This window comes from Calonectris borealis, chromosome 4, assembly GCF_964195595.1.
Source record: "Calonectris borealis chromosome 4, bCalBor7.hap1.2, whole genome shotgun sequence".
Taxonomy (NCBI): Eukaryota; Metazoa; Chordata; class Aves; order Procellariiformes; family Procellariidae; genus Calonectris; species Calonectris borealis.
In genome coordinates, this window is record NC_134315.1 from 51,297,944 (window position 1) to 51,317,684 (window position 19,741).

Consider the following 19,741-nt stretch of genomic DNA (forward strand, 5'->3'; position numbering starts at 1 on the left):
CCGTCCAAAATAGCATCCCGAACAACTCCACTCCATCGGCCGGGACGGGTAGCTGCGGTAGGTCCAGAGAAACAGGGTGGCAAGTTGTCTCTCGAACCTGCGGTTGACCAAGGTTCTCCTTTTTTCTGAGTCTGTATAATTATTTCCTTTAGTTGTTGCACGACCTCTTTTAACAGCTTATTAGTACTTTCTACTGAAGTTTCGCTTTTTCCTCTAGATGGCGGTGTGGCAGCACCGGAGGAATCATTGGAGAGTGGCAAGGGCGGGTGGAGAGGAGGGGCAGTGGGAGGAGGGCGGCACCCTTCCCCGCATTGAATTGAGGGGGTGGGTGGAGCTGGCCGCTCCTCCCCCTTCATGCTCGGTGGTTGCTCTTCCGCTTTCGACCCACACTACTGCTTTGCTACAGCCCCGGCAATTTCCGTCTTCTCCAGCAGAGACGATATTGTCGGGGAAGATGGCGAACATAGAGCATCGGGCGTTTTAAAGTCCTGCTCAACTCTACCGCGCAATTCGGCAACAGTCTTACAGGTGGACCCCGTCATACCCTTCACAGCAGGCAGCCCAAAAAATTGCGCGATAGGTCCCACCTTGGATTCCATGCTCTTAGACTTGTCCGGTATGGGGTCCGGAGCCAGCATCTGAGCAGCCGCACACGCCACCTCCCGTTCAGCTTTCATAGCTTTTAAAGGTTCTAGTACGTCTCCCCACAATTCTCTCACAGACTTAATCTCCTTCTCCAATTTTTCATCACCTTCAATAATCTTCTGCCACATTAGTTTCCCCAGCTCCCGCCATTCCGGCACAGAAAACAACGTGTGGGTGTCTTTAAAATGTCCCAAACGTTGTCCTAACTTAATTAGCTTGATAAGCTGTTTCACCGTTGTCTCGATCCCGCTCTTAGAGAGTATGCCGGCAAGCAACGTAGCAGCTGCCTCACGAGTATGCCTGCGAGCAACGTAGCAGCTGCCTCACTCTCCGTGATAGCAGCTCACCCTCTAGGAGGCAGTTGGCCACTCTGCACCGTTATCTATTCTATTTGTTTGAGCAATAGAATAGTACTTCTCCCAGTCGCTTGTTTCCCACTCCCCTTCTCTTGCTGCTCTTACCGCAGTCTCGAAGAATTGTAGCTTGTAACCATCGACCTCTGGGTTACGAGCCCAGCGCGTTTCCGCATCCTCTGCTACCAGATGTCGCAGTGACCAGGGGTCAGAGTGGGAGGCGATCCCGGAGTAATGATGAGTCCCAATATGGGTATGATCATTCTCGTTTATTTCAAAATACTGCGCTACTTTTATAAGCCAGCCACACTAACACGCGCACCTACGAATCCTCTATTGGTTTACAGTCAGCAAGCACACGAATCTTAATATACACAGATTGGTCAAAAGCAGGTGTCCACGCGAACGCTTTCCCCGCCTGCATTCCGTTACCTAATCTACTGATAGTTACATTCCTCAGCCTGCTTCCCTATTCTGCTATCGCTTCAGAGACTCTAAAACTACAATTGCTCTTTAGCAACCCTTTACCTTATACTGTTGTTAACAAATCCTCAGTGCTTGGAATGTTCATAGGATGTCCGTTATTTAATAAAAATCCTTCCACAGTGTTTTATGCATGGGAGCAAAGCGTTACAAAAACTCGTACCTTGTTTGATACGTCAGCTGTCTCATTGTATGTGTTGAAGCAGATTCACCTTTTTGCATCATAAAACTAGCAGTTTTATCTAAAGTTACATAAACAATAAATATCCAAGTAGGTGTATGTAAGGCATATTCTATTTGTTAATATATTCACTGACATGGCAGATTTTGAGTTTATTAGCTATTTATAGGAAGAAGACCTATTTGGGTACTTTATTCTTCTCCTACCAATGGTTTTGACCCTTTCCTCTGTTTTTTTTTATTAATAAGATGTTTAGAAAAGATTGAAAGGTTTTGAGTGCTTTTTTGATCTAGTCATCTGAAGCGGGATTGTTGAGCTGAGGACATGCAGCAGCATTGGGTATTAAGCTCTATGGCCACTTTTGAACAAGCAAAATGGATGTTTCTTCCATTATAGATAAATGTCTTCTTGTTTTCCAGCCCCGGTATCTGTTGAAGTTTGAACAAATCTATCTCTCCAAACCTACACATTGGGAAAGAGATGGAGCACCCTCACCTATGATGCCCAACGAAGCCAGACTGAGAAACCTTACGTAAGAACGAACTCTATAGTGGGTAAACACAAGGAAGGACTGGCCCTACATTATTAATTGATAGTCTTTTTCAATTCAGTAGTGCCTTGAAAATGTAAGAGTTACTGCTTTATTTAAATTTCGATGTCTAGTTGTTAAATCCAGACGGTGATTTGGTAATAATGCTTAATATTACTAGTGAGTGCTTGAATAACTGCATTCGTTATCCTTCTGTACAGCCTGGTGTAATAACTGACAGATAACACAATGGTGTTTTTATTCTGTAGGTATTCAGCCCCCTTGTATGTGGATATAACTAAAACAGTTATTAAAGAAGGGGAGGATCAGTTACAGACACAGCATCAGAAAACTTTCATAGGAAAAATTCCTATTATGTTACGTTCAACATACTGTTTGTTGAATGGCTTAACTGACCGTGATCTTTGTGAACTGAATGAATGCCCGCTTGATCCTGGTGGCTACTTTATCATTAATGGATCAGAAAAGGTAAGGGATTATACCTTGCACAGTCATCTTTACAGACACTGAAAGTTCTGTTACTTGTTTCCATACGTTTTGCCAGGAACATAACCGCTTTTATTCCAGTGTATCACAGTTACTGTGGGCACTCATAATCTTGTAGAAAGATGGGATTTTAGTCCTCTGTTAGGACTTTCTCGAGCCACCTTTTCTTCTTCTCTGAGGCACGTTTCCTTTCTTCAGTTTCATAAACTGTTTTGCATTGAATGCCATTAAGTACTCTAGATATTTTCCTTTCCAATTTCAACATTGCAGAGCAGCATGCACTCTAAAATGAGATACTTTTTCACTCGGAGTCTCCTCCAGTTTGTTCACAGCTGTATAGATGCATTTTATTATAAGAACAGGTTCTTCCCTCCACCGCTGTGGATTCAGCTTTAGCAAATCGTATCCTCTCCATGCTTGTACCTCACCAATGAAACTGCTGTTTTTTTCTAACTGACACCTGGGCAAACGCAGCAAAAGAAATAGAATTGTATTTTTCTTCTTGGGAGAAAAAAAATCTATCTTTGACTGTCGGAGCTGGCATTTAAATTTAAATGCCTGTGTAGTGCATTGGCCTTGGAAACAGATAGTGAAATGCTTTCTTTATCAGTGTTGTGCCTAAAGCTAACACAAATGTCTCAGCACAGCTAGCAGATGCAGTAAGTACATTGTAGAGAACAGTGTTCTCGGAGTCTTTTGGGTATTCTGTCTTAACTAGGTGTATGTTTTGCTTAATACTGTATTTTTAAAATGTAAAGTATAATCCAACTGAGTTTGGCAAATTGACTTCATGCTGTGTGGTGCTCTTAAAGTTAAGGCACCTGAAGGAATAGTAGAAACACACTGTGCTTGTTACTTTCAGCATGCCCTTTTGTCAGTTATTTACTAGTGTTCTTGTTTCTAACACAGGTTCTGATTGCTCAAGAGAAAATGGCTACAAACACAGTGTATGTGTTCGCAAAGAAGGATTCAAAATATGCCTACACAGGAGAGTGTAGATCTTGTCTGGAAAATTCCTCTCGACCAACAAGTACTATATGGGTTAGCATGCTGGCCAGAGGTGGGCAGGTATGCCTAAGCAGTAATAACCCCTGCCCTGGGGCTTACATTAAAGATTGTTTTAGGAGTTTTGATACTGTCCTGTCTCTTCATGTCATTTACTTTTGGGATTTTGAGAAGAAGTTTCTTCTGATGCTAAGCTATAAAGAAGGTAAAATTAAATGAAAATGTATTCTGTTTGTCATAGTTTATGCCTGTCTGTGGGACAAATAATTTGAGAAAGACCCAATTTGTGGCAGGTTGTAGAGCGAGGCTAAAAAATCATTTTAGAATTACTGTAAATGAGTTTTTAGAAAATCCAAACAATCTGCTTCCTGTTTTTTTGACAAAGGACAAGAATAGGAGCAGGGACCTATTATATGTGGATATAGGTTTAGATGTGTTTTGCAGACCACGTATTAATTCATATTTAACATCTAATTGCGTCACCCATGAGGGGAAATAAGTGCTATTCATAACTTCAAAAGCAGAAGGTGTCAGTACTCATTTACCATTGCACTGATGTTTGGAAATTCCCAAACATGTTCAAAGAGTAACTTTAACAGAAGCCTTACGCCACTCTTGCTCCTGATGGCTGGGGCACTCTTGAGTGGTTGTCCCTCTGCATCCCACAATGTTTGTTCCTTTCTGGGAGGCGGGAGCAGCTACTTGAATAATCGCCATAATGGAGTCTTACACAGTGGATTAGAAAAACTGGGCTTAAGCTGACACAAGGAAAGCTGAAGGTGGATAGGATTGCTCTTTGCAAATACACAATGGGAGAGAAAGAATGCATACGAGTGAGTGAATAGTATTATTCAAATTCCTTTGTATCAACAAAAACCTTCCAAGTTTTTGCAGACTTCTAAAGTTAGAAATGTTTTTAAAATAAAAAAGTCACTGCTGGAGTAAGGTTTCAGAAGAGCTCCTTAGTTGGCCTGCTGAGAAGTCATGTTTTCCTGTAGTGCTTGAATAAATACACTTATGCTGTATCATCCAAGTCCAGAGAGAGATTTTTATTTAAAAGCAAGACCATTTAAGACTACTGTATGTTTTTCCCCACCTTTTCAGGGTGCGAAGAAGAGTGCTATTGGTCAGCGCATCGTAGCAACTTTGCCATATATCAAACAAGAAGTCCCCATCATAATTGTCTTTCGTGCACTAGGCTTTGTGTCCGACAGGGACATTTTAGAGCACATCATATATGATTTTGAAGATCCGGAAATGATGGAAATGGTAATATATGTTAAATAAGTTATTTCCTGGCTTGACATTTGGTGATGTGTAGGTGTGGCTAATCATCTTTCAAAGTATTGTTCATTTTCCAATTGTAATTTATTACTTTATTATTTTTGTGGGTTGTCTATTAGAAATGTCAAAAGTTCTCTGCCTAAACCTATTCCAATGAGTATTTCCATTCCAAAGTGCAATGGAAATTTTAAAGAGTTAATATGTATTTGGAGAGGTAGCATCTTATCCTACTGCCATTGACTTTAATTGTAAAATCCCTATTTATACCTGAAGCAGCAACAGGCCTCGAATGCACTTGAATGAGAACTATTTTCTGAAGTCTAAACTATTTTTTGTGTGCTTCCTGCGTGCTCCATTACTGTTTTCTGCTGCTCTTGAAAGAGCTACTATAGTAAAACCAGAAAGGCCTGGATCAGCAATTAGCAGTTCCTGAAAAGAACCATCAGCAAACTGCTGCATAGTTTCCTTCAACCCCAACAGGCACTGGATGCTACAGGATTTTTCTGTATTTTGTGCATTAGGTCAAACCTTCTCTGGATGAAGCGTTTGTCATTCAGGAGCAAAATGTTGCTCTAAACTTCATTGGATCAAGAGGTGCAAAGCCAGGTGTCACCAAAGAAAAGAGAATCAAGTACGCTAAAGAAGTCTTGCAGAAAGAAATGCTCCCGCATGTTGGTGTCAGTGACTTCTGTGAAACCAAAAAGGCCTATTTTCTAGGGTACGTCGGTATTTTCTGTCACACATCTGCAAATGGACACTGAATACAGATTTTTTTCACATATATGTATTATGATTGGAAGAACGCACAACCTCAGTCTTCTGGATACTCAGTGATAAACTTTAGGGCGCTGGTATATTTTCCTAGCTGAGAAAATTCAAATGCTGATAAAATAGAAAAAAAAATTGAAACAAAACAAGCCTCCAACGCATTCTGGATCTTAAGTTAGATGTGATGATAGTGATAAATTACTCCTTTTGACATCGCGTGGCATGGACGAGTATAGAGGTTGATAACTAATGTATAGATAACTACTGATAAGCTGTTTGTAATGTAAACCCACTCTTTAACAGCACATCCTCTTGATCACTGCTTATTGGTATGCAGATGAACCATAGCATCAGGAGACTTACCATTTTACACCTAATTCCACATCTTTAAACATAGCCCATATTATAGTACAGGACAGACATGTAATAGAAGACGTATTGCCATCATGATGTAAATATTAACTTCTCTCTGTAGTTATCTGAACTTCCAGTGGGTCATGCACCTCTAAGGACGTAAGTGCTGAAGAGGTATGTTTTAGGACAGCAGTATCCTAAAGATCTAGAATGGGCAACCTTTAGGAAACAGCTCACTGATTTATCTATGAAAGCATGTGATCTTTGTTGTGAATGTGGGCTGTCGGTTTAAAATATAAACTATCTTATTTGCTTAGGTATATGGTTCATAGATTGTTGCTGGCAGCACTGGGAAGAAGAGAGCTTGATGACAGAGATCATTATGGCAACAAAAGACTGGATCTTGCTGGGCCACTGTTAGCTTTCCTGTTCAGAGGGTAACTATAATATATACATTTTCTTTGGACGTAATTAATGGTAGAGGCATTGCCAACTCTGTGCTTCTAAATCAGACTATTCTTTTGTGTCTGATATCCGGTCTTGGGCAACACAGCCTGTATCTGATTATGACTTTTTCATGAAGTGCTTAAGTTTCCTCTGATAGCAGGTGGCTAGCATCAGCTTGTTTTGAAGCATATTTGTGCATGTTAACAAACAGGTTAATTTGTTTTGGTTTTTCCCCCCCTACTTGCTTCTGTTCAGGAGGCCAGTGATGTTTTTTCCAAATAGTGCTGGGTAGGCTGAATTGCTACAGTACTGTTTAATCATGTTTCTTGGCATCTTCTTCTACAGAATGTTTAAGAATTTGCTGAAGGAAGTGAGAATATATGCACAAAAGTTTATTGACAGAGGGAAAGATTTCAACTTGGAACTGGCGATTAAAACAAGAATTATTTCAGATGGTTTGAAGTATTCATTGGCAACTGGAAACTGGGGTGACCAGAAGAAAGCTCATCAGGCCAGAGCAGGAGTATCTCAGGTACAATAGCTAAATAAGGCATGGTAGCATTTGTCAGGTTTACGTAAAAGTATACCATGGAGGAGTTTGAGATTGCTTGGCAGCCGTGCATGTTGTATGTTAAATAGAACCACTTTTAAAAGGAAACTTCCAAAGCTGAAACAGATGAAGATCCAAGTAGTTGAGCGTGGTGTGGGGTTTGGGTTTTTGTGTTGTTGTTTCTTTTTGGTTTTAGCTATTGTGTTCACTGCAGAACAGTTGGTGTAACTCCTGTAAAGGCTTTTTGTGTTAGAGCATATGCTTGTGTGTCTGGTCAAGTCCTAGTCCCAGGGAATCTTTAGGGAGGATGGATTTCTTTCCTTTAGTTACTTCCAGTGCTTCACAGGTGGTTAAAGAAACTTGAGTGACATCTTGTAATATAATAGTTATGCATTCCACAGCTGATGGTGAGGAGCACTGACTTTATTAGCCCACAGCACTGCTTACTTGAGCTTGTTTCTCATAAAGGTGGAAAGAGGTGAGAGTTTTTAAATGCCAGCACATTTTGTTGTCTGGAGCCCTGGTGAGATCATAATTTGGGGAAAGCGAAGTTAGGTAAGGAGCGAAGATGGTAGCTGTCCCTGGATAGTGTGTTGTTGGTGTATGTGTACGAGGTGCTTGTTTGCTTTTTAAATAAACTCTCACATTTCAGACTGTAAAATTAAATTTTCTTAAATTTTTGAGAAGCCTTGAGCAGACTGTGAAAAGAATGTAAAAGCTGATTTACTCCTAGTAACTCAGTTGTCTTCGATTTTCAAACTAAGTTTGAAAAGATCTCTGTCGTTGCACTAGCAAACCCTCCTGGTGAAAATGCAGCTTAAAAAGTATTTTCATGAATATCACTCATTCTAGTTATCTGATCAGAGTAAGCTATACTGCAAAAACCAGATTTTAAGGGTAAACTTAGTCTAAGATTAATGGAGGTGAACTAAAAAGTGTAGCTAACAAAAATCAGAGCTGTTTTAGTTCTTTTGAAGTACATAATTTCTAGAGGGCATTGATCCTGTTGCTCTAATGTATCACGATGCCTGTCAATAACACACTTAAGCAGCTTTGACTAACTGAATTCCTTACTACGTGCAGGTGTTAAACCGCCTGACTTTTGCATCTACGCTTTCCCATCTGAGACGCCTGAATTCTCCAATTGGTAGAGATGGCAAACTAGCAAAGCCCAGACAGCTGCACAATACGCTGTGGGGAATGGTTTGCCCTGCTGAGACTCCAGAGGTAATGAAAGTAATATTTACGTCAGTGCTTACTCATGCCTAACTGCTTTTATCTGCTGGTTGTTTTATAGCTATGGCATTTGTGATGATCACTTGCACTTTTTTGAAACGCTGACATGAATATTTAGCTTTATAGTTAACTCTGTAGTTAATGGTAGAAATTAATAAAGTAAATAGCATGTTTTGTGTCCAGTTCCTTGAGGACTTGAAGTTTAAGTTCTCGGATCTTCTTGGGGGAATCTCTTGATTTGGAAATGCAAGTTAACTTTGTGTTTCTACTAGGGTCATGCAGTAGGACTTGTGAAGAACTTAGCCCTGATGGCTTACATTTCTGTGGGGTCTCAGCCATCCCCAATTTTGGAATTCTTGGAAGAGTGGAGTATGGAAAACCTGGAAGAAATATCTCCAGCAGCAATAGCTGAGTATGTGCAAATGAAACTGTTTAAACAGACTTAAGCTTTTTATCCTGCACAACACTTCAAGGGTTTGGTTTTTGGGGTTTTTTTTATTATTATTTGTTTGTTTTTCCCTCTTTCTAGTGCTACCAAGATCTTTGTTAATGGCTGCTGGGTAGGAATACACAAAGATCCAGAGCAGCTCATGAATACCCTAAGGAAGCTCCGTCGTCAGATGGACATCATTGTGTCAGAGGTATAAATTTTACATCTACAGTTCGGATGTCTTTTTAGATGAGAGAGGATAATGCCTTGATACTACTTTGCAAGCTCCAAATAGAATTATTTTTAAGGCTCTTTCTGAACATACTTCACATTGCTTCGTTTTTTTTGTTTTGGGAGTTTTTTGGGGTTGGTGCTTTTTGGTTTTGTGTGTTTGTTTGACGTTGTGAGTTTTTTGGTTCTTTTGTTTTGGTTTTGTTTTTTTTTGTTGTTTTGTTTTGTTTTTTTAAAGAGGATCCAGTTGAAAAAACAGTTGAAAATAGTCTCTTGAAGTGCTTCTGTTTGTAGGAGTGCTAATGTTTGTTCTGTGCTGCTGATAGCACTTGTAAGGCCTTTGCTTTAGGGAACTTTGTTATCCTATTTTGTGTTCTGTAGTTTTAATTCCAGACTGAGGCTTTGTACTCACAGGATGCTGCTTTCTTGTACAGGTCTCAATGATTAGGGATATTCGTGAGCGAGAAATCCGCATCTATACTGATGCAGGCAGAATTTGTCGACCCCTTTTAATTGTGGAAAAACAGAAGTTGCTGTTGAAAAAAAGGCATATTGACCAACTGAAGGAACGAGAGTATAACAATTACAGGTGAGATATGTTCCTGAAATTCAACTGAATGTCTGATTTTCCGTCTTGGAAGCTGCAAGTTCCCCCAGATCGGAAAGAGAAATGTTAAAGCTTTGTGCAACACAAAGATGCTTTATCTGCCTGGTAGCTTAATCCCATTTTTTTTTTATCACACTGAGGCAGTGGTAGTAATAATAAGCCAGGCAAGTCCCTATTCTTGTTACTGCTGAAGAGACACATTTTATGCGTTAGTTGAGTATTTCAGACATTGGTTATTCAGTTGGCAGGATCTCGTGGCCAGTGGTGTAGTGGAGTACATCGATACACTGGAAGAAGAGACTGTGATGCTGGCAATGACTCCAGATGACTTGCAGGAGAAAGGTGTGGCATATTGTTCAACATACACACACTGTGAGATTCACCCGTCTATGATCCTGGGAGTATGTGCATCTATTATCCCCTTCCCTGATCACAACCAGGTCAGTGCATCACTTCTGACATCCTGCTTTTAAAGTTGATAGAAAACCCTCATGTGTATGTGTAAAGAGCTTTATGTACAGATATACTGGTCTTCCCTTGTCTGTCTAGTCTCCCAGGAACACCTACCAGTCTGCTATGGGTAAACAGGCTATGGGAGTTTACATTACAAACTTTCACGTTCGTATGGATACGCTGGCACATGTGTTGTATTATCCTCAGAAGCCCCTTGTAACAACACGCTCCATGGAGTACTTGCGATTTAGAGAGTTACCAGCAGGTATGTTGTCGGTTAATGTTTATTAAACAAATATACTACTGTTTTATTTAAACTATGTCACATATGTTTTGTGTAGAATACCTGAATATTTAGCAAATGTTTGTAATTTAAAAATCAATTATAGGTTAAATGTTAACTTGTAGCTGGACACCTAGATCACAAAAAATATATTGCTAGTGTTGCAGCTGAAACTACTTTATCCATATAGTCTGCTAACATCTAACTGGAAAAATGCATTTTCTGTATTGGTATTTGCTAGGTTCTTCACAAGGGGTCACTCTTGACTCTCTTTTCTATCCAAAGCTGCATTTGCTGATACTACGTGGGTTTTGTGTGTGGAACATGGAGATTTTATCTCAGAAAGGGTAGAACAGCTTCACTGTAGAGAATACGGCTTATTTTGAGTTACAAGTAATGCCTGTCTGGTATGCGTGAATCCTTTCAAAGTATTTGTGTATTATAGGTATCAACTCGATTGTAGCCATTGCATCATACACAGGCTATAACCAGGAAGACTCTGTCATCATGAACCGTTCGGCTGTTGACAGAGGCTTTTTCAGGTAAGACTTCATAAATTTTTTTAACTGCTTGGAAGGAAAAAAAAAAAAAATACTGAGTTGTCCAGAGGCTCAAGAAAAGTTCATCTTACGCTGGAAGACGCCATTCTCCAAATCTTTCCAACCTGAGAAGCTTTTTAATTTTTTTTTTTTTTTTTTAATGGGGGTGGAGGGAGCAGCACAATGAAAATGGTGAATGTGTATCTTGGCAAAACACAGTGAGGAATGGTTCATCCTTTGACTTCCCACTCTTCCATTTTGGTCTTTACTGTGTTTTCTGTTCTTTGTACAATAGTTAAATGAAAAAATATTTGGACACTCTGCTGTTATATTTTCCTATAACTCTTGCAAGTTATATGAACTTCTTAATGGCAATATTGCAGCTTTGTAATATAGTCTTGTCTTCAGTAGCATGACAGTTGCTACCAGAGAGGATTGGCGTGTTCCTCTCCATAGTAGGAACTGCTGTGGGACAACTGGCAACTGATGTGACTTTGTGCATTTACAGTTTTGGACAGCTGTGGTTAGCTGTATAGCTGGTCAATGGGTTTCTAGTTCTGTTCATTTTCCTTTGTCCAAGCTGAGCCCAAGATGTGTGTGCTTGGTATCTTGCATCTACGGCCTTCCAATGTAGAATGAGACTGTTAGACTTTTAAGGCTCACATGAAGCTTTTATAGAACCTCCTGTGTGCATGGAAGCAATAAATGTGGATAATATTTATCTGAAAGGCTGTGGCTTTGGTGTGCTGGCAACTGAGGAAGCAGACAAAAACCCCTAAACCCCAAGAAAGAAGCCTATATATATTGAAAGTTTTCCACTGCAGCTCGGTTGTACTGAGTGTGGCGCTGCAAGGTGGCAGTAGAAGCCTAAAAATGCTTGCAAAATGGCAGGTATAAGGAGAAAAGTAATATGAGAATGACACGATGAACATGTGAATAATCTTCAGGAATAATAACTACTTTTGAGATGGAAAGGAGATCCGAAGGTCTCTGCAGTTCATCAAAAATTAGCATGTTATCTATAGGTACTTTGGCAATATCTGAAAAGTGACCATCAAAATGCCATCTGAAACTGGTTTTTGTTTGGTGGGGTGTTTTTTGTTTTTGTTTTCCCTCCTCAATGATGGTCAGATTAACAAGACTTTAGAGGAAAGGTTGTGTGGCATATGAGCGTTATTTGTTTTCGTTGTCATTAGTAACAGTAGCCATAATATGTGATAAAAGGGTGATTAGAGTGAAACTGAGATGCACAGATGCGGAAAAATGATGCTGGTTTCACTGGAGAACGCTTTATGACTTTGTTTCAGATCTGTGTTCTATCGCTCATACAAAGAGCAGGAGTCTAAAAAAGGGTATGACCAAGAGGAAGTTTTCGAAAAGCCTACACGCGAAACTTGCCAAGGTAAGATATAGGTGTGTATGAAGACTGAGATTTTAAATTAAATTTTTGTGGGCAAGGTTGTTAATGTTGTTGAACTGATTCATATTTATTTTGGGACATATAAAATATCAGAAGTGTCTGTATTAATAGCAAAATACATCAGTTGAGATATTTGCATAAAATTATCTTTAAACGTTTTAGCAGTAGTCTGAAGTTGCAAGCAGACTTCTTGAATTTCTACAGAACATTGAAGTCAGTATGTTGAAAAATTTGGGAGTCTCCTTTTTTTTTCTTTTTTTTTTTTTCCTAAGGTATGAGACATGCAATCTATGACAAACTTGATGATGATGGCTTGATAGCACCTGGGGTACGTGTGTCTGGGGATGATGTCATCATTGGCAAAACAGTAACGCTGCCAGAAAATGAAGACGAACTGGAAAGCACTAACAGACGTTTCACAAAGAGAGACTGTAGCACTTTTCTGCGAACTAGTGAGACTGGTATTGTAGATCAGGTCATGGTAACCCTTAACCAGGAAGGATACAAGTTCTGCAAGATTAGGGTGAGCACTGACATGTGTGCCTTCTACTTTTAATCATTTTCGTTCTCTATTTAGGTTACCAATTGAATGTTTTCCTATGGCTTACAGGTACGGTCTGTAAGAATCCCACAAATTGGAGATAAATTTGCCAGCAGACATGGTCAGAAAGGAACCTGTGGTATCCAATACAGGCAAGAGGTAGTGATTTTTTTTTTTCTTCTCCTTTTTAACATCTTGTCTCTGATCTTCTTAGCATTGGAACTGCCTTAAGTGAGTTGTCGTGGAGTATCTACTCAGGTGCAATATATTGACTTAAATTTAGCTAAAATAGTTTAGAAAGGGACACAGCTGCTTCTTACATGGTACTTCAATGCCTTTGAAATACTTTAAAAGATTTAATTTGAATCCATGCAACTGCTTTTCTTAAAGCTGATATTCTGGGAAGTACTGACTGTCTGTTTCCCTGGTCTAGGATATGCCCTTCACCTGTGAAGGCATCACACCTGATATAATTATCAACCCCCATGCCATCCCTTCCCGCATGACCATCGGTCACTTGATTGAGTGTCTTCAGGGGAAGGTGAGAAGAATCTTCTATGCTGCATGTCTGAGCAATATGAATTAAAATGTTTTTTGGGTGGTTTTTTTTTGTGTGTTTTGGGTTTGTTTTTTTTTTTTTAAGATACTACTCCCTGGTCGGTGTTAATCCACTAAAAAATAAGGATTGTTCTCCAGTTTTGATAGCAAAAGCAGGTTTCTTGGGGAAGACCTACAGTCCTGTAAATTTTGTCCAGCAAGTCAGACTACAGTGTACTCTCTGATCTGTTGCTTTTATTCCAAACATTTCCTGTGACCTAGGAAAAGGAGTAGCAAAATTGTTGATACTGTGTATTTTTTAAAAATCTCACTATAAATTGCGTAGCTGATAACCAAAGCAAGGTACAGTACTATCATGGGCATGGAATCTCAAGTTCTGGCATCAAGAGTTAAAACTGTTTGAAACAGCTTAATGTTGTTTGACCAGTCCTTCAGAAATCTGTCAAGCTTTTGCAAATCTCTTCTCTGTAGGTGTCCGCAAACAAGGGAGAAATTGGTGATGCTACACCTTTTAATGATGCTGTCAACGTGCAGAAGATTTCCAATCTTTTATCAGATTATGGGTATCATCTAAGAGGAAATGAGGTAGAATCAAAATACCGATTCACTGTATTTTTTTAATGTACATTTGTTGGATAGTAAGGCTTATGATTCAGTGATTGCATTGACTACTTCAGGTCCTCTACAATGGCTTCACTGGTCGAAAAATCACATCACAGATCTTCATTGGTCCTACGTATTATCAGCGGTTGAAGCACATGGTAGATGACAAAATTCATTCTCGTGCAAGAGGGCCAATCCAGATACTTAACAGACAGCCCATGGAAGGCAGATCTCGGTAAGGATGTTTATTGGTTTCTATACAGTGTTTTATTTTTCTTTGAAGTTTTTAGCCCTAAAAATCAGCTGCCTCAGCTTTGCAGCTAGAACTTAATTAGCTTACCCCAATGAGCCACCCATTTTCATGTGTTTGGCTTAAGATATGTATTAGGTGCAGGTGCCAAGGTTTTGGTAGCAGGAGATGCTGCTGGGGTGGCCTTTCTGAGAAAGGACCGGGGGTTGCCCCTGTGCTGAACACAGCCACTTACAGCTGGCTCCAGCAGACCTGCCGCTGGTCAAAGCGGGTGGTGCCTCTGTGGTAACATATTTAGGAAAGGGCAAAGAATGCTGCCCAGCAGCTGTGAGGAGTGAGAAAATGTGAGAGGAACAGCCCTGCAGACACCCAGGTCAGAGAAGGAGAGGAAGGAGGTGCTCCGGGTGGTGGAGCAGAGATTCTCCCTGCAGCCTGTGGAGAGACCATGGTGAAGCAGGTCATCTGCCTGCAGCCCGTGGAGGACCACAGTGGAGCAGATCTCCACACTGCAGCCTGTGGAAGGCACATGTTGGAGCAGACTCCTGGCAGGAGCTGTGATCTGTGGGGGACCCACGCTGCAGCAATCTGTTCCTGAAGGATCGTACCCCGTGGGAAGGGCTCATGCTGGAGCAGTTTGTGAAAGACTATCCCATGGGAGGGACCCCATGCTGGAGCAGGGAAAAGCGTGAGGAGGAAGGAGCAGCAGAGAGGAACTGTTATGCATTGACTGTGGCCCCCATTTCCCCTGTGACTGTGGGGAGGGGAGGAAGGAGTTGGGAATAAAGGAGTAAAGTTAAGCCTGGGAAGAACGTAGGGGAGATGATGTTTTTAGTTTTGTCTTTGTTTCTCACCATCCTACTCCATTTTTAATGGGCAATAAATTAAACTAATTTTCCCCATGCTGAGTTTTGCTGGTGATGGTAATTGGTAAGCGATCTCCCTGGTTTTACCTCGACTTAGGAGCTTTTCCATCTTATTTTCTCCCCCTGTCGACACGGGGGAGTGAGAGCGCTGCTTGGTGGGCATCTGGCAGCCAGCCAAGGTTAAACCAACCAGAGATAAGTAGAGAATGATTTAATTGTTTACCTCATTTTGCTGTATTGTGCTGGTTGTGCTGTGGCTGTTAGCTGTCGGACATCTGCTTTAGAAGTGCTCAGCAGCAATTACAAATTATTGTGTTCGCATTCTCCTTAAGGTTTATTCTCAGGTGCTAGAGGAAGATTAATGCACAGCTTTACTCCTGCCTTGTAATACTGCTGTTGTGTTTCTGATAAGTTACTTGTTCCACCAAGAACAACTAATGTCTTTTGCCTATGAAATCAAAAGTTCAGCTTTTTTCCTTTTCTTCTCTTTTCAGTGATGGTGGCCTTCGTTTTGGAGAAATGGAACGAGATTGCCAGATTGCTCATGGAGCAGCCCAGTTCTTGAGAGAAAGATTGTTTGAAGCTTCAGACCCATACCAAGTCCATGTCTGTAACCTCTGTGGAATCATGGCGATTGCAAACACGAGGACTCACACCTATGAATGCCGGGGATGCCGTAATAAAACTCAGGTACGTGTGGTTTTCATCAGCCAGCGTTTCTCTTTGTGGGCAAGAGGAAATGCCGCTCGGTTGAACAGGAGGATAGGGAAGTAAATATTTAAAGAAGCACCAGAACAATTGCTATTTTAGTTTCATAACTGTTTTAAGTGTTTATAGTTAATTTGGATGTTTCCTTATTAATTTTACAGTGTTGGCTTGTCACTTGGCAGGAAATGCTGTTCCAAGTATTTTGCAGTGCAGAGTTTTCAGAGACTTGAGAGCTTATTTTTAGAAGTAAAACTCAGAATCACAGGAATTTAGAGCCATCGCCCTTGTGACTGTCCCCGTGAAGATATTTATGCTTGCAGAGCTGGGTCCCCATGGGAGGTCTTTTGTGTTGCACTTTTTTTTTTAATAAAAAAAAAAGCTCTGTAGTGTGTGCTTGGTTACAGGTTACAGAACTATGCCAAGGGAGAGCGGCAGCAGAGATAAAAATGGTTGCCTTAAACAAGCTTGTTCTTGTGCTAGGGACTGACTGCTGCAACTCTAACAATGGCATTGGGGTTATTAAAGAGACGTGTGCTGGAAATCTTAACTGCATTTACTGCCCATCAGGCACACTCTGCTATTGCATGTGTTCCCTTGTTAAATGGCTCTTGTCTAAGATCAGATCCCTTGGCTGCAGGTTTTATCATTAAAAATGTGTTCTGGATAGCTGCTGTGTAGCCTCTACAGAAAGTCTCAGCTTCCCTCTTGCTTTGTTACTGTCTGTGAGCAATTCTTGTTAAATGCTTTCATGCGTAACTTCAGATTCACTTTGGAGCCAAAAACTTGACAAGTTATTTGTGTAGAGGGTGGTCGAAGTTGATGCTTTAGGAGTGCTTATCACAAGCCTTTTGAAATCTCTTTCCAGATATCTTTGGTTCGGATGCCCTATGCCTGCAAACTCCTTTTCCAAGAACTGATGTCTATGAGTATTGCACCTCGTATGATGAGTGTTTAGCCTTTAAAAAGGTTTTCTTTGGTTTTTTTTTTTTTAAATGATGAGACTGAAGTGCTCAGGTTTTGTTTCATTTTGTGTAGGTTGCATTTAAAATACAGTTTTACTCATCTGCTATGTGCTGTTCAAAAGTATGTTTATTTCCTGTAAATAGAATTAAAATTTGTAATCAAACTTGTGAATCTTTTATTTGTGTATCATCTGTGAAAGAAGTGTGCAAGCAAACTGGTAATCAAAGAATAAGGGAGTTAAGAGGGAATGATTAGTGAGCTAGAAAAAGCCAGAGGTTGCAGCTTTCCAAAACACTAATTTAAGACTGTGCGTAAGTGAAAGTCCTCACATCACATCACAGCTCCGCACCATCATCTGTGAAAAAACAAAAGCATGTTATGCTCTGTACTGTTCCAAGGGCTAATATCACAACTGGGGCAGTAGCACAGCGAGTGAGCTGAGGGCGAGACCTGACAGCTCGGTCCTGACCCCCTCCTTCCTTCTTTCCGTCCTTCCCTACTGCAGGATTACAGCAGCAGGGGGGTGGTAATAGATGGCATTTTTCTGTGCTGAGATCACCTGGAGATGGGACACAGACTACGTAATTGTGGACTGCCAGCTTATTGCTTAGCTACAGCATGCTTACTTGAGAGCTTTCCTACAGCTGGAAAGAAACAGCTGTGGCATGTGGTGTGCGTATAAGAAATAAACTGTGAGGCAATATAATACGCGGTACTACAACCTCGCAGTAGCGTTACTGTGAGAGGGGGAGTGAACATCTTCTATTCTGGGGTATAAGTGTGCTGCTCATGGCACAACTCAGTAAAACTCAATTTCATTCACATCCATAAATAAGATGTTTGAAAAGGGATTAGAGACTAGCTAAAAACCTTTAGCAAAGTTCCTATGCGTAAGTAATATCGGGATTTATTTTGTGCTCTTACTTCCATGCCAGGTGCTGTTAAGATTCTCCTAAAGGAAGTCTTTCAGCTATTCAGGGATATAAGGACACAGAAAGTCGAGACTATATCATTCGGATAAAGCTACTGGGATTAAAAATAAAGATTATGTCCAAAAGTGGATTTGGGTAGCACAGCAGTCTCTAGCTGGATGCTTTGTTCCTGGTGCCTCTACCTCGAGCATGATCACACTTACTGTTCCAGCTCTCCACACGTATTCTGAAGCACATGTGGCCTTGGGACTAAGCCATCCTCTTTGCAGCTGGAATGAGGGTGGTTGGTTTGCCATCAGCTTTGCACACAGCCTGGCGAAGAGGACCTGGGTCTGAAAACTGGCTGAGGGCTGGGAGGGTAATGGCTTCAGGTCTTGCCTAAAGGCCTGCTGTGGTGTATCTGTGCCCTCCCGCGTTTGACACTCCAGCATGCAGACAGAATGGCAGGGACTAGGATGTTTGCAGGATGTGCAGGGACTTGGCAGGAATTTAAGTGCCTGAGGTTCCCGCTCTGTCTTGGGGCTGGTTGTGCCAATCCTGCTCCCAGGAGAGATGGGCAAGTTTGGAAGTGCCCCGAGAACAGTGAAAGGAGGATACAAATTTAGGGCTGGAAAACCACTGAAAGTTGCTTTGTAAAAACCCCAAAAGGTATTTTTAATTTGGTATCTTAATCTCCAGAACTTTACAGCACTTGGGGGGTTATTTAACAATCCCTTGAGAACTCTAGCAGCTGAGATTTGCTGGGAATGTTTTGCCAAACCCCGTAAAAGCTGCATGTTAAACTGGTATTTCTAGTGTGCTTTTTTTTTTTTGGAAAGCATTAAGCAGAGGTGGTCCTTCTCTATCAAATAACTGAGTAAACTGTTAGGGGAAAGAGCTGGTGAGTGTTCAAGCACACTACCTACCTTTGGTCAGGGCTATTTCATGCAGAGTTTCTACAACATGGATTTTTGCAGAAGCTGTTGCCTCTCCTTTGGCATTTGAAGCATGACATTCATATTCTCCAGCATCCTCTTTGCTCAGAGGAGATATCTAGGGGAAAAAACACACCCCCCCCATCCCCCAGTAAGCATCCTGTGCATAGGTGGAGGTGATTCTGTTTTAAGGTATCTTTATATAACTTGTTAATTGCTTGAGACATAATAAGATGAACAGAGTGCATGAAGTAGCAGTTAACCCTTAGGGACCGCGCTGACTGCATGATTTCTTCTGTCTGCTCTAAACAGCCTGGTTCAGGTTGCAGTGGCTCTCTCCAGTAAGGTTTGGGATAAGCACCCAGTCCTGTGGCTCAGCCTAGCTTTCTTCTCCCCTCCTAGGCCAGATCATGTGTGCTGTAACGCTCCCTCCTTTTCTTTGTTTACTTAGTTTGGAGATGTGTCAGACCACTGCATGGTAGGGGGGAGGGAGGCAGGAAGAAAAAGCCTTCCTACAACATGCTGCATCCAGTCAGCCAGCTCAGCAAAATCCTCGGCTCAAACCTTTCCCTCTCCTTGTTTCCACCTCTGCTTCTCTAAGCGGCGCGGGAGCCAACACCCTGAGCTGCGCTCCCCTGCTGCCAGCTCCTCTGCAGCTGGGAGCCGTCGTACTTGCAATTCCTTCACTGGGATGCACAGCAGCTCCCTCTGGCCACCTTACTGCTTCCCTCTGATGTGTGGCGGTCGCCGATTAGCCTGCAGGTACTCCTGTAGCTTGGGAGGTCTGCTGAGTGAGAGCTGATGGCTTCTGCGCTGGGCTACTCTCAGGCAGGTGATGTGCTTCACTGAGGAAAGGACAGTTCTGGCAGATCTATAAGGGCTCCTCAGCTGCGGGTCCTTCTCAGGTGTGCCTTGCCTCTGTACCCTAGACATGCAGAGGGTCTCCTTCCCACTAATGGCAGCAGGGACGTAATGACATACAGAAAGGAGATCTTTTACTTAAGTCTTGCCTTCTCTGATCCTAAAATGCATGCTTCTGCATGCTAGACAGAGGTGAAAAACTGCAACGGGTGAGACCGGAGCCAGCAGCCACCCTTACCCTTC

The 19,741-nt window shown here is 41.5% G+C and overlaps 2 protein-coding genes across 3 annotated transcripts in view; one reads left to right on the forward strand and one right to left on the reverse strand.

The window, feature by feature from the left end:
* Nucleotides 1–16,954, forward strand: part of POLR2B (RNA polymerase II subunit B) — a 27,297-nt gene extending 10,343 nt beyond the window's left edge. For both annotated transcript variants that reach the window (XM_075149538.1, XM_075149537.1), the window contains 22 exons: nucleotides 2,082–2,194; nucleotides 2,461–2,680; nucleotides 3,608–3,766; nucleotides 4,808–4,972; nucleotides 5,509–5,705; nucleotides 6,427–6,546; nucleotides 6,902–7,088; nucleotides 8,190–8,333; nucleotides 8,615–8,754; nucleotides 8,872–8,983; nucleotides 9,438–9,592; nucleotides 9,852–10,050; nucleotides 10,160–10,328; nucleotides 10,792–10,888; nucleotides 12,193–12,287; nucleotides 12,578–12,828; nucleotides 12,916–13,005; nucleotides 13,280–13,387; nucleotides 13,876–13,989; nucleotides 14,082–14,242; nucleotides 15,615–15,810; nucleotides 16,694–16,954. In XM_075149538.1, the coding sequence (XP_075005639.1) occupies nucleotides 2,082–2,194; nucleotides 2,461–2,680; nucleotides 3,608–3,766; nucleotides 4,808–4,972; nucleotides 5,509–5,705; nucleotides 6,427–6,546; nucleotides 6,902–7,088; nucleotides 8,190–8,333; nucleotides 8,615–8,754; nucleotides 8,872–8,983; nucleotides 9,438–9,592; nucleotides 9,852–10,050; nucleotides 10,160–10,328; nucleotides 10,792–10,888; nucleotides 12,193–12,287; nucleotides 12,578–12,828; nucleotides 12,916–13,005; nucleotides 13,280–13,387; nucleotides 13,876–13,989; nucleotides 14,082–14,242; nucleotides 15,615–15,810; nucleotides 16,694–16,783 (3,282 nt within the window). In that variant the 3' untranslated portion in view covers nucleotides 16,784–16,954. The remainder of the gene's footprint in view (nucleotides 1–2,081; nucleotides 2,195–2,460; nucleotides 2,681–3,607; nucleotides 3,767–4,807; nucleotides 4,973–5,508; nucleotides 5,706–6,426; nucleotides 6,547–6,901; nucleotides 7,089–8,189; nucleotides 8,334–8,614; nucleotides 8,755–8,871; nucleotides 8,984–9,437; nucleotides 9,593–9,851; nucleotides 10,051–10,159; nucleotides 10,329–10,791; nucleotides 10,889–12,192; nucleotides 12,288–12,577; nucleotides 12,829–12,915; nucleotides 13,006–13,279; nucleotides 13,388–13,875; nucleotides 13,990–14,081; nucleotides 14,243–15,614; nucleotides 15,811–16,693) is intronic.
* The window catches only part of IGFBP7 (insulin like growth factor binding protein 7), an 18,125-nt gene continuing 15,283 nt past the window's right edge, over nucleotides 16,900–19,741 (reverse strand). Inside the window, exons 4-5 of the mRNA XM_075149540.1 lie at nucleotides 18,629–18,755; nucleotides 16,900–17,146 (exon numbers count right to left, since the gene is read on the reverse strand). Coding sequence (XP_075005641.1) covers nucleotides 17,127–17,146; nucleotides 18,629–18,755 — 147 coding nt within the window. The 3' untranslated portion in view covers nucleotides 16,900–17,126. The remainder of the gene's footprint in view (nucleotides 17,147–18,628; nucleotides 18,756–19,741) is intronic.